General features: G+C 31.9%; 1 protein-coding gene across 1 annotated transcript in view; it reads right to left on the bottom strand.

Moving 5' to 3' along the window:
• Positions 1-13,883, bottom strand: part of LOC113373177 (kinesin-associated protein 3-like) — a 108,455-nt gene that overhangs the window by 93,356 nt on the left and 1,216 nt on the right. Inside the window, exons 5-16 of the mRNA XM_026613494.1 lie at positions 13,693-13,829; positions 13,514-13,607; positions 13,199-13,272; positions 12,553-13,129; positions 12,369-12,469; positions 12,038-12,256; positions 11,626-11,791; positions 11,222-11,446; positions 10,992-11,110; positions 10,674-10,824; positions 10,487-10,583; positions 9,644-9,713 (exon numbers count right to left, since the gene is read on the bottom strand). Of these exons, the coding sequence (XP_026469279.1) occupies positions 9,644-9,713; positions 10,487-10,583; positions 10,674-10,824; positions 10,992-11,110; positions 11,222-11,446; positions 11,626-11,791; positions 12,038-12,256; positions 12,369-12,469; positions 12,553-13,129; positions 13,199-13,272; positions 13,514-13,607; positions 13,693-13,829 (2,030 nt within the window). The remainder of the gene's footprint in view (positions 1-9,643; positions 9,714-10,486; positions 10,584-10,673; positions 10,825-10,991; positions 11,111-11,221; positions 11,447-11,625; positions 11,792-12,037; positions 12,257-12,368; positions 12,470-12,552; positions 13,130-13,198; positions 13,273-13,513; positions 13,608-13,692; positions 13,830-13,883) is intronic.

Here is a 13,883-nt window from a genome sequence, read left to right as displayed (position 1 = left end):
GATTGTCATTTGTTTTTTCAGTGAAGTGTCAGTGTTTTTGTGAAATAAGTATTAAGTCCGGAATTGATTCTAAATCTTGCCTTTTTAAAGGCACCGGGCTTAATACTTACAAGTTGGATATATATTATTATATCTGTCAAAATTTTAAAGGTGAACGTGCCTTTTGCATACTTTTCTTCCCAAACCCCGGATTGGGGTTGCTAATGGGGAGGAAGTAAGCACCCATTAGCAAGTGCTTTTTCTTTTTCAAAATTGTGAAGTCTTTTTATATCATTTTTAATAAATTTTAAAATCAGTGCGCAAAACTCTTCAGGAAACAGAATAATTCCCGGGCAGGGGCCTGGGAAAAAATTCAAGATGTCGAACATAAATCAGAAGATGGACGTGCAGACAAGTACTGCACTAAAAAATAAATATGATGCGCTCACGGACCGTACAGATATGGATACTGATAGGGAGAGTGAGGACTACAGGAAAGTAACACGCCGAAAGAGGGCGAAAAAGAACAAGGAGCCTGAGAAAACCATTACTAGGTCGGAACCAACTACCTCAGGCGTCCAAACCGTGACACCCAAAACACCACCACGAAAGAGGCAAAAATCCCACCGATTATCATAAAAGGTCAAATAGATTTAAAAGCAATTAAATATCTAAGAGAAACATCTAAAATTAATTTTAAATATCAATACCTCCATAATAACCTACACAAAATTTTCACTGACACCGCTATAGAACACGAAAAAATCAAAGACATGTTAAGGGACTGCAATTATCAATTTTATACCTACACAATCAAAGAGGAAATGCCGAAGAAAATAACCATAACCGGTCTACATCCATCAATTACAGAGGCGGAGGTTCATGAAGATCTCCTGTCAAAAGGGATTAAAGCCAGGCAAGTAGTGCAGATAAAGAGGAAAACCTCAGATGGTGGTCAACACAAATTACCTATATACATTGTTCTCCTCGATAAAGACCAGAATATGTCGGAGCTAAAACGAATTACAAATATTGGGGGACATATCTTCTCCTGGGAGGCCTATAGGCCGCAGAATAGAGCGCTGCAGTGCCACAAATGTTTGAACTTTGGTCACACATCGTACACCTGTGACCTAAAGTACAGGTGTATAAAGTGCCTCAATGTGCACGCACCAGGAGCGTGCCAAAAACTACCACATGAGGCACCGATGTGTGTCAATTGCAAAAGCGAACACCCGGCAAATTATTCCAAATGCAGCGCTCTTATTAATTACAAAGAAAAGAAGGAAAGCGACGCTCTCAGGAGAAGACAAGCGTATAGGCCAGCACCAACACCAGTGCCACTGACGAGGAGCTTCTCGTCAGCTGTAAACTCCACCAACAATGGTCCTAACGTCCGACCTGAATATCCTCAACTCCCTATCCCATCGTCACCATACAGATCAATGGTCCAGTCCTCACGAACAATGGTCCAGCCTGCATCATCACAGATCCGGCCTGCACTATCGCAACCACCAACACGGCCTGCCTGCAGCCAACCCGATCCAGACCTCAACACTCCGGAAGGACTCTTTACTGCTATGGGCGAGATCAGGAAGCTATTTGCGGATCCCCAGGTAAAGCAAATTTTCAGTGAGCTATACAAACTGACAAAAACACTTAACACAAACATGACTTATAACGACAAATACACAACAATTTTGAACTTTCTTACTTCATCACCATAAACCAATCGCAAGACTTACAAATAATGCATTTCAATTCAAATGGACTTAAAAACAACGTTGACGAACTGAGACAGACGATAACAAAATACGATCTGGACATAGTACTGATTAACGAGACACACCTAAAACCTACGGACAGACTCTATATCAACAATTACAAAGTTTACAGAAACGACAGACAGACCGACGCACGCGGATGGGGCGGCACTGCGATTTTGATTAAGTCTAACATCAGACACGAGCAAGTGCCAAACCTGACAGCGGGCGGTTCTGAAATAACAGCTATTAATGTATACAAGAGAGGTCAAAAAGTAACCATAATATCGATTTACATCCCGGCAAGCAGACTAGAACATACGGACTTACAAAGACTACTGGACTCGAATAGATTTGTTCTTATGGCAGGAGACTTTAACGCACAACACACAACTTGGAACTGTAACTTCAACAACGCAAACGGAAACAGACTTTACGAATACCTGACCGAATACAACACCACAGACGCACAACTACACTTTCCTGACACGCCGACCAGATACGCCACCGTACAGACGCACCATCACAGTACGATCGATTTGGCATTGACAAAAAATCTACACGTAACATCCGAACCCATAACAAGAACACTTTTCAACTCTGACCATAATCCAGTTTTCATGACCATTTCAGACAGACTAGACGTCGACCAGACCCCCACACGCAAATTTTTAGATTACACCAGAGCCAACTGGCCAATTTTCAGAGACATCATCACAGACAACACACGACACACTATGCCAATCGATACCAACACTGACATTGAGGAGGCTGTAACACACCTTACACTGACAATCACAGACGCCGTACAACAGACTATACCGACACTAGACTCAAGAACAACACCAGCCAACGACTTGCCAGAACACATTTTATTGAAAATACAACTTAAAAATCATATAAAGAAACTGTGGCAACGTACCGGTGACAGACTACTCAAGGAACATGTGAACAGACTGACAAAAATTATTTCCAATGAAATACGTGATCACCGAAACAACACTTGGACCAAAAGACTCGAGAACATAAATACTGACCCACACAAAATTTGGCAGACAGCAAAAAGACTGACGCAAAAACCAACATCCATACCTCCACTCAAATTAACTGACAACAATTACGCAACGACACCAGCAGACAAGGCGGAAATATTGGCAAAAAACTTTGAAAACATACATAAACAAAATGCCAATATGTCAAACGCAGACCTGAAACAAGACGTACACGAGACAATTCAAAACTTCACTGACCTCCACAGGGACAAAGACTTACGAATAGACCCTGCCACAGTTTCTGAAATAAAGACAATAGTTAAAAAATTACCGAACAGAAAAGCACCGGGACCGGACGGACTACAAAACATAATACTTAAACAACTGCCGACAAACGCCTACATTTTACTTACCCGGATAATAAATAGAATAATGACAAAAGGCTGCTTTCCCGCTTCTTGGAAAACCTCCACCATATTTCCAATAGTGAAGCCAAGGAAACAGCCAGACATACCACAGAACTACAGACCGATCAGCCTCCTCAACACAATGAGTAAGGTAGCCGAAAAGGTACTACTCAAAAGACTTAACAAACACATAAGACACAACAAAATCATACCTGACACACAATACGGCTTCAAAGAACGACACTCCACACTACACCCACTGACAAAACTCATAGAAAATACTGTTCTCAATTTTAACAGACGAAACCATACCGGATTGGTGTTGCTTGATTTCGAGAAGGCGTTTGACACCATCTGGATGGACGGACTTATACATAAACTCATACAACTGAATTTTCCACCATACATTACAAGAACATTACACTCATACCTCTCAGACCGTAACTTTACCGTACAAGTAGACAACGGACTTTCGACGGTTAAACAAGTGACGGCGGGAGTACCGCAGGGCTCGATCCTGGGACCGTCACTGTTTAACGTCTACATTCACGACATACCCACTGACGCCGACACCACCTTACTGACGTTTGCTGACGACACTGCCATATACAAATCATCACGATCACCGACGCTACTGACTACAAAGATACAGACACACATAGACAAGCTGACGAAATATACTGACAAATGGCAGATCAAGATAAATCCGCAAAAGACGGAGGCAATTTTATTTACTAAGAGCCGAAATGCCATGACTAGACTGACTGACTTAGACAAAATTAAAGTATTAAACTGTGAAGTTGAGTGGTCCAAAGATGTCAAATATCTTGGTGTGACCCTGGACCATAGACTCAGCTTCACAAAACATATTAATACGAAAATTGGACAGGCTTACGGGATGTTAAATCTACTGAGACCTCTCTTGAACCACAACGGCCCGCTAAGCGTGAAGAACAAGCGAACACTTTACTTGACACTGATAAGACCGATACTGACATACGGCGCTCCGGCATGGAACGCGACGACTAAGACTAACTTACGGAAACTACAGACATTACAAAATAAGACACTACGACTTGTACTCAACAAAATAAGGGACCCACTGACTAGACATTACTACTCTTCAAAATACATACACAAACAGACTGACGTACCGACAATACTCGACTACATAAAAAAGCTCACTGAGAATTTTTATCTAAAATGTGGGGATCATCCTAATATGAACATCGCGGGCCTCGGCCAATACACAAGAGATGATATTTGGTATGGCAATCACGCCATGCCAAAATATATACTGATCGACCCATAGCGGCAATTGAAACTTGGCTCGACGCAAATATTCTCCCTCAAAGTGAATAAATCTTTTTTTGTTTTTCTCCTTTTTGAGTTATTATGTGTTATTATAAATAGTGCTAAGTGATTTTTTTTGGGGAATAAATTTTCTTTCCTCTTTTTTGTCACAGAATTATGTCACAACTTGTATATCTGAAATACTTATTATTGTATTGATAGAACAAATATGAAGGATGAAATACCTACGGGTAAAAATCCAAAATGAGAAATGCTATGTACACATATATATCTACTGAAATATATTTATATTATTATTATTATTATTATTATTAATATTGAATTTATATTTTGTAAATTGTAAATCGATTTAAAGACAATGTATAAAGAAACTAAATATTTACTTTAATATTGGAAATAATGAGCTGAAATAATCACGTATGGCAGTATGGACTTAAGACAAAGTGGATAGGGACTCATGAGTACTTTAGGCCTTCAAGAGTTTTAAGGATCTATAAAAAATCCCTTGCTTTATTTATATAAAAATTACTTCAGTTTATAAATTTATCGATTAATTCAATTCTTATCCATATTAAGTAATTTAATAATTGAATTTAACAAGAATCTGTGAAATATTTGTTAAGTTTTCACTTTTTATAGAAATTTATTATTTTCTATTAAAAAGTACAGTCTTGGTTCATTTTGGTTATTATATATATTCAAAATCCGATTGGTATAAATATAAAAAATATTTTAACCATTGCCGCTGTACGTAGTTGTTAAATACGACTCTTTATCCTTGACTCTTGGACTATAAGATATTTTTGCCAAAACATATTTCGCTTTAAAGGAATATTATTTGCGTTGCATGAATTGTACAGCTGATATTCATTATTTGGCTTGAAAGAGATGTCTTGTGAATTTGACGTCACTATATTCATACTGCCAATAAATATTCAAACCATATTTAAACTAAGATCAAATTCGAACTTGATCATTGATCAATGATAGTCAAAATGTAATAAATTGACACAAATCATCTCAGTAAACATCTTTTTTAAAAAAACTTTCAAAAATATAAAAATTGGCGGCTAATCACCTATACAGATCATTCCGGTTCTTTATATGGAAAGGCACTGAGCCAAGTTTCTTAAAGTATGCTTCAACACGAAAACACAGCAATTTAAAAATAACCAAAATACCAAAATACCAAAAAAGTGTTAAACTTTTCGTGCATATTTAAGCTCATACTATCGAATCGATTTTAAAAAATCAAAAACTGTTCGAAAGATATTAGTTAAGTGAGAAAAAATTCGTCCACGTTTTAGCCCGGAATACTAAATTGATTTTAAAAATTCAAAAACCGTTCGATAGATATTGGTTCGGAATCGTGCTGATTAGTTTTTGATAAAGATTGGCCGGGCCGTTTTCCTGTAATAAAGTTTTTTTTAAATAAAAAACTATGTTTTTTAACTTCCCGTAGGGTAAGTTATAGTAATCGCAAAAAAATCGAAAATGAAAATTTTTATATATCTTTACGTTTCAGAGGTATCTGAATATTTTGGCATACCTTAGAAAAAATGGATGTATGTATGTGTGTGTGCGTGTATATATGTGTGTGCGGATACAAATTTTCGTCGACGATTTCGGAAACACCGATCAACCGATTTGAATAATTCAAAGAACATTCGATTTGTATTGATAACGAGACGTGCTGATTAGTTTTTGGCAAAGGCAGGTCTAACCGTTCTGAAGATACGGGGCAAAAAGTGCCAAAAGCGATACCTCAGTTTTTGAGAGAACGGAGCATCCGATTTTACTAATTCAAAAAATATTTTACTTGTATTGACAAGATGAAGAACTGGTCAAATTTGCATAGGGGCAGGTCTTGCGATTTCGGAGTTCTAACGAAAAAAGTAAAAAAATGCCATTTGGCGGTCAAAAATGATCATTAAACATATGCACATCAAATTATCACATATTTTATAGAGATTTTAACAATAAATATATATTTTGTTTACATTTCTATCGGTTCCGTACCAATGTTTATCCGTTAGACAGCGACGCGGCGCTTACGCGCTTTATATTTTGCCTCTATGCAGTTAAAGTAGTACGATTGTTTTGAAAAAAAGTTCAGATTTTCCAAAATATGTCAAAATAAATAGAACATTTTTTTTTCAAAAAAAAATATTTTTTTTTTTAATTTTTTTTTCAAAAAATTGTCAAATTTTTAGTTTCTCATATATCTTTTTTTTCGAAATAATTTTTTTTCAAAAATGTTAATCGTTTTTAAGAAAAATAATTTTTGGTACGGAAAGTACCAGCAATTTGCCTTAAGGGCACGATGCCTTAATTGCCTTAACTCAGAATTCCTCTTACAGCTAGTTATGATTTTTTATTGACGGTAAATACCATAGTCTTTTAGATCACACTAAAATATTACGGCCCTACGACAAGTCGTTTAATTTTAAACATTCTTCAAAGTTTGCAAAAATTAGTATCGTTTTTTGGCATTTGTCAAAATTAGACTTTTGATCAACGTTTTCTCAAAGACGCCTGAACCGATTTCAGAAATTTAAAAGCCATTTTATGCATCTCAATAAGGACCATCGTTTGTCGGTCTTATGCTGTGATCGGCCAAGCCTTTGTAATTAAAAAAAAAAAACTTTTCGTCAACATTTAAGCTCATACTACAGAATCGATTTAAAAAAATTAAAAACTGTTCAAAAGATCATAGTTAGGAATGATACTGATTAGATTTAGGTGAAAATCTACCGAGCCGTTTTCTTGTAATTAACTGTTGAAAAAAAATGTAAGCCGATTTTTATGGAACTTTTTTTGGCGATATATATCATGGTCTTATAAAACTTACTGAAATATTACGGCCTTACGACAAGTAGTATAATTTTAAAAATTCATCAAAATTTGAGAAAATGAGTAGGTTTTTTGACCTTTGTTAAATTAAAATTAGACGATTTATTTGGTGTAACGATAGCGTACTTGGTCTTGATATACATATTGAAGCATTAAAGTCCTACAGAAATTGGTCCAATTATAAACATTATTGATTTTTGAAAATTTGCTTTTAGAAAAAACTCCGAGTTAACGTGTTCGTTCGTTCGTTTTCAATGATGTGTAATAAATACACTCGGAATACTTATAGTCACTCATAACTTAATTTATTTTTTATTGATTAAGTCGATTATTTACACATTTCTGGAAGTTCATGTAACTTGCCTCAAGGCAAAATACTAATACCAAAATACTTGCAAAAATTCATGCACTGGAAAATAACAAAAATAAAATTAATGGCAATCTTTTTATACACACAAGAATAATGGATTTCTCAAGGGTCAAAAGCGAGCAACAAAAAACAAAAAGATATACGTATGCAAAATAAATCAAATATAAAATGCATAATAATAAATTATAAAGTAAATACATAAATCAATGTTTTCTCAGATTATTGGTTAGTTATAACTTAAATCTATATTATAATATAGAAGATATCCTTATTACAAATCCATTTTTCTTACATCACAAATCATATTCTCACTAGTAAGTGCGAACGAGTACTTACGAGTTAATTAGGCATATATGAAACATATTTTATATATTTACACATACAACAATTATCTTTCAAAAATATTCTAAAATATTATACTACTGGTTCCAATATAATGCATAAAAAACTTGTAAAAAATGCGAGTATTTATGAGTATCGAAAAAATTGTATTTTCGATACTCATAATTTGCTAAATTGTATGTTAATTAGTATATTATGTGGAAGATCATTCAAAATAATGAATAATAAAACTCAAACAAATTTTGGCCATAGAAAATTATGATTATTTTAAAAAGCAGTTCAAGCATACTAAAACACATACTAAAATATCTAAACTTAAATCAATTCAATGCATTTTTTGTCTTGAGAAAATACCTAATAGTCTATTTCTAATATTCAAAACAGAGACAAATTTATGTTTATTTAGATTTAATGAATTTTTATCAAAAAAGGAAAAAATCTATCGTAATATACATTAAGATGTATAGACTAATCGATTAAAATCAGTTACAATATCTTCGCCCGAAAATAAAATTCACAAATTTTATGTTTACACTTCACAGTCATTGCCATTCTGAATCGTTTGGCACAAAAAATCGAAAATGTATGTATGTATGAAAGCTATCGTTTGCTATGGCTTTTCTCGTTTGAATGAGTTAGAAAATAAAATCTTTCAGATAAATCAGTTTACTATAAATTTTATTCGTTCTATAAAGGATATTTTTTGTCTAGTTTCGAAATGTGCAAATCTCTTCGGTTCCAAAAAAATGAAATGGCAATTGTTTCAAAAAAAAATCTTTCTAATTGCAATGGTACTTTTCTCATATGTTCATAATGAAAAGCGAGCAATTTAAATATTTTGTTTGGCGTGTTTTGTTGAAACTCATTTGGAGAAAAATATGTATAATAATAATTTTCAATCGTGATATCAACATCAGAACATTATCGTCTTAATATTTATTCAAAACTCTTGATAAAATTAATTTCACATTTTTCAACTACATGCATAACACAAATCGCAACAAAACGAAAGATTATTGGTGAAATTCTTAATTTACTAAAATTACTTATTTAAATGCTTATATAAGTTATAATCTTTCTTACAATTATTACTTAATTGCGCAACCCGTGTGAGAACAGCCTTAATTTTATCTTCACTATTCAATATCTTAAAATAATAGCTTACAATTGTTTAGCTTCTAGTATGTGCTCAATGCGCTTAAACATCGATGAAAGGCATAATTTATAACTTAAATTAGCATCTTTTAGTTCCATGCATAGTGAATATTATTATTATACATACATACATTCATTTCGTCAAAAGAAACTATCTCGTGCGTAAAACTACTTGTACTAATTAATAAACTACTCTTACTTATAAAAAATTATCTTTAAATCTCAACACATAAAAAGCCTTGTTAGTGAAAAATAGAGATTATTCCAAATATGTTTAAATAATCCAAATGCTTGAATGAATTATTATTTACACATGAATTTCACACAGTGACAATCTGCAAGTCCACTATGTGTATAAACATTATATATGATCGGTGAAAATTTAATGCACATAAAAATCAAACGCAAAAACACGATTTGAAATTCTTTGTCCAAATTTGTAGAAATTAAAAAAATATAATAATTTACCGGTGGGTTTCGAAAACTGGCAGGCAACATTGCAGCGTGCCTCTTATTCTGGATTGGCGGCAGACCTGACCTTTTTACGAACGAATTCCAATAAAGTTATATGTTAAAAACTATGTTTTCCAATACTATATTATATTCTAACATATTTTCAGGTATTATTTGTCACTATATGAAAATCATGAGAAGGATAGTTATAATAAAGTGTTAAAAATCCAACGGAAGTCCTTACTCAATTTGATTCATATTCTAATGAGTGAAGAGTTGGATATTAATAAAATTCTAAATAACGGTGTTAATAGAACAAGAGAAAAACTTCGAAAACATCGTAATAGTTTTTCTATTTTTGATATACTCATTTTTAAAAATGTATTATAAAAATTGAAACACTGAATAATAAAATCTCTTGAGTGCTCCAAAATAGACATTGAATTAAACTTAGCATTTCTATATTTCTAACTTTGTTTGTCCGGTTTCAAAAAAGTAAATTTTGCGTGTATCTTTAAACATCAATAGATTATTTAATTAATATGCTAATGTAAGTTAAAATGCTAAGGTATTATCCAACTCCCCTTAATAATATTATTAAACAAATAGTATAATAATTAAAAGGAGATATAATCCGTGCATCTAAAATATTTTTTTCTACATAATTAAAGTATACGAAATCACCAATAGAAATACATGCTAAATTATTGAATCACAATGCATTTGATTACATAAATGACTTCCATAACCGTGCACAAGATCATAATTAAGCTTTTAAATTATAGCGATATTTTTTAATGTATAATTCATATGATAATACCTAAGATGATTTTAAATAAATATAATTTATTCACTCACCGACTGCCCGGTCTACTATAGTTGTCTAAAGCAGAAATTGCACGGAACGCATCGCAATCGTCGTTGTTTAAAGAAGCCCGAGAATCCGAGCCAGAACCTGCAGAATGGTAATAGTTTTAATAGTTTAAAAAATTGAAGAAGGCAAACATTAATTCAATAAAAAAAACGATAAGTTTATTGAACTTACCAGGTCCATGAGGAATATCGTTACTCATAAAGTCGGTTGTAAGATAGGCAGGCAAATCTAATTCATCACTGGGATCAAAATCATGGCTATCTACTGCATGAGATTCAACCATGTTCAGCCATTGACTATTATGCTCACGGAATTTTTCCAACTGCAATAATATTATAATATAGAATAAAATATTTAAACAGTATTAACTTATAAATATTTAAGCATTTAACAAACATTTAAGAGAACTTTAACCAAACACACATAGAAAGAAACCAGAATATTTTATACATATCAATTGCATCTTTTATATCTTGAATGTTAACTTACCTTAATCCTGGATGCCCAACCTTCATCAGATATAGCAATGATATCTAAACAGGAATCACAAACTTTTTGAATCTCTGTGTTTTTATCGTGCATCAGATCTATTAGATAAGCAGCAGCATCTATTAAAAAAAATCATTGAATATATTACAAAATCTTATATATAACAACACTTTCTATTATACGTTGAACATATAAACAAACCCAATAAAAATGATATTTTAAAATCATACCAGTTTCTTTTGTCAGGTACTCTCTTGTACTTTCATGCCTCAGGACTTGGTAAAATACGAATATTATCTGTAGAACAATTTCATCATCTTCTTGTTTTGCCTTTAATAGCTCAATTAGGGATAGCAAAATATCAGCTTTACAAAGTAACATAGCACAAGCTTCATCACAAGCAGCTGTACCAAGTAAGACCACAACTTCTAAACATAAATCATCCTCACGTTTGCCTATAAAATAAGGAGCAGTTAAAAAACAAGAATAATTCATATCTATGATTCATATTCATTCACGATCTATGATTGAAAATTGCAATGTTACACATTGCACTAATAATAAAGACAATTTCCTTATCTTAATATATTCCTTAATAAAGACATTTCCTTATCTACGAATAAAGATATCAAACCTGGTATTAAATTGGTCCGTATCCAAGGAACCAAATTATAATTTTGAAGTAATATAGTGTAGTCAATTTCAGGTAGTGCAAGACATCCCAGTAAACCTACACACTCCACTACAAAATCTTCATTCTCACTAGTTGTTAGAACTCCTGTTATATCATCTATAAATTTCTAAAAATATAAAATATATAGTTTTTAAAATTGCTCAAAAAATTATGAATAAGATATTTATAAAAGAGGTGACAGTCAAATTGTTGAAAAAAGTGAAAGTAAAACTGCATGCAAAAATATAAGCAATGAACATCAAAAAAAAATTAAATCAAAAAGTTAAAAAATAACAAAACAAATATAATGTAAATTTTAAATAAATCTAAATAGTTTTAGATGGAAATTGAAATTAAATTATATTTCTCTTACCACAAATTTATGTTTTGTTGTATCGTGCATAGCAATATTCCTCAGTAGTTTTATTATTAAAGAATCTTCGAATCTTACTGCCCTGGACATCAGGTCTTGTAATCTGTTATTTTCAACCATTAGTTGGGCATTTCTTTTATTCACAGCAAGATTAATGCACAAAGCTATTAAATCCATATCAACAGTTTTTTCCATGCAAAGTAACAACATATCAGTAACCTGGAAAAATAGACAAAATTCAATATCACATAAAGAAATATGCAATATATATATATATATATATATATATATATATATATTGTAGTATATAATATATGACAAAAGTACTCACCAAAGTAACACAGTCAGTATATGTAAACATCGATTTCACCTTATCATCAATACTCAAATGGTAGAGAATTTTGATCACAATATTGTAATGTTTATCATCACCTACAAACAGACATATCATTTTATAAAATACAAATTAATTATTTTTACTAAGATATATTCTTCCATTATTATAATATACTTACTTAACAAGCTGACCAATTTTGGTAAAAATCCTACACGTATCATTTTTAACCTCAATTTGGAGTCGAAAGAAAGATTATATAACAACTTTAATGAAACATGAACTAAATCCTGATTTGAACTTAATAGTAACCTAGGCAATTTTTCTATAATATTCAATTCACTCATATCATCCTTGTTATCAGCAACTATTGACAATTTCTTTAAGAAAGTCACAATTAAGATCAACAATTCAAAATTATTTCGTTCCAATGTTTTTACTAATAATCCAACTATATTCTTTTTTCGCATTTTTTCTTCAACTTTAACATCTTCAGCAATGTTTATTAATAAATAAAAGGCTATTCGTAACAACTGTTCTTGTTTTCTGGTAAGCGATTTGAATTGACGCTTCATTTTATCAAAATCTTCTTTAATTTTCTTAATATCTGTTGTTGTTTGCAAATCAATATCACTGCATAGGTTTTCATGATAGCTATTGTTCATAAGTTTAGATCTAATCAAAGAGTTCTGATCTGTCCAGTTTCCTGACTTGGGCCTTTGCTTAAGTTCTGGAATTCTTCGTTTTGGGGGATCGGGCTAATTGAAAAATGAATAAGATAAGAATGACATTTAAACAATTACTTGTTACTCATGATAACAACTTACAAGAATAGGTGATTTGATATCTTCAATACTCATTGTTGCTTCATTATTCAAATTTTCAGTGCTAATATTATTGCCTATAATTATAAAAAAAGACAATATTACAGAAATATTTTTTACTGATTAGTATAAATACAAGTTCAAATATTAGTCTGATTTACAAACTAAATTGACATAAAATATTATGCCATTTTGTAAAATTTGTCCTACAATTCATATTAATATTAAATTCAAACTAAAAATAAAGGCAGAAAAGCAAGAATTTAGAATGATTTCTTAACATTGATATAACATAAAAATAAATTTAACTACTCATACCTTCACATAACTTTTTCCTTGTTTCTATATCATTTTTCCATTGGTCATATCGTTTTAATTCATAATCAATAACATCCATGCATAGTGATCCAATCTGAAATTTTTCACATTTTTTTAAATATTTACTCAAAGACACATAAGCTATAGTACTTACTATTGTACTACTTTATAGTATTTACCTTATATTGCAAAATGATTGGATGAAACCTTGTATAAGTCGAAAAACAAAAAAATGTATATACGAGATTTGTACTTAAGTCTATACTTCGTTTCCAATCTTCACGTAAAACTCTGGATAATGCACATAATACAGTTTCTAAAATTGGTTGAAAGATTTGTTAATTTATTATTGCAGTTTGAACAATTTTCA

This window comes from Ctenocephalides felis, unplaced genomic scaffold (genome assembly GCF_003426905.1).
Source record: "Ctenocephalides felis isolate EL2017-DRISC unplaced genomic scaffold, ASM342690v1 CF-g0.4_SCAFFOLD_01604, whole genome shotgun sequence".
Taxonomy (NCBI): domain Eukaryota; kingdom Metazoa; phylum Arthropoda; class Insecta; order Siphonaptera; family Pulicidae; genus Ctenocephalides; species Ctenocephalides felis.
Note: the sequence above shows the minus strand (reverse complement) of the source record. Positions and strands in the feature narration are given on the sequence as shown.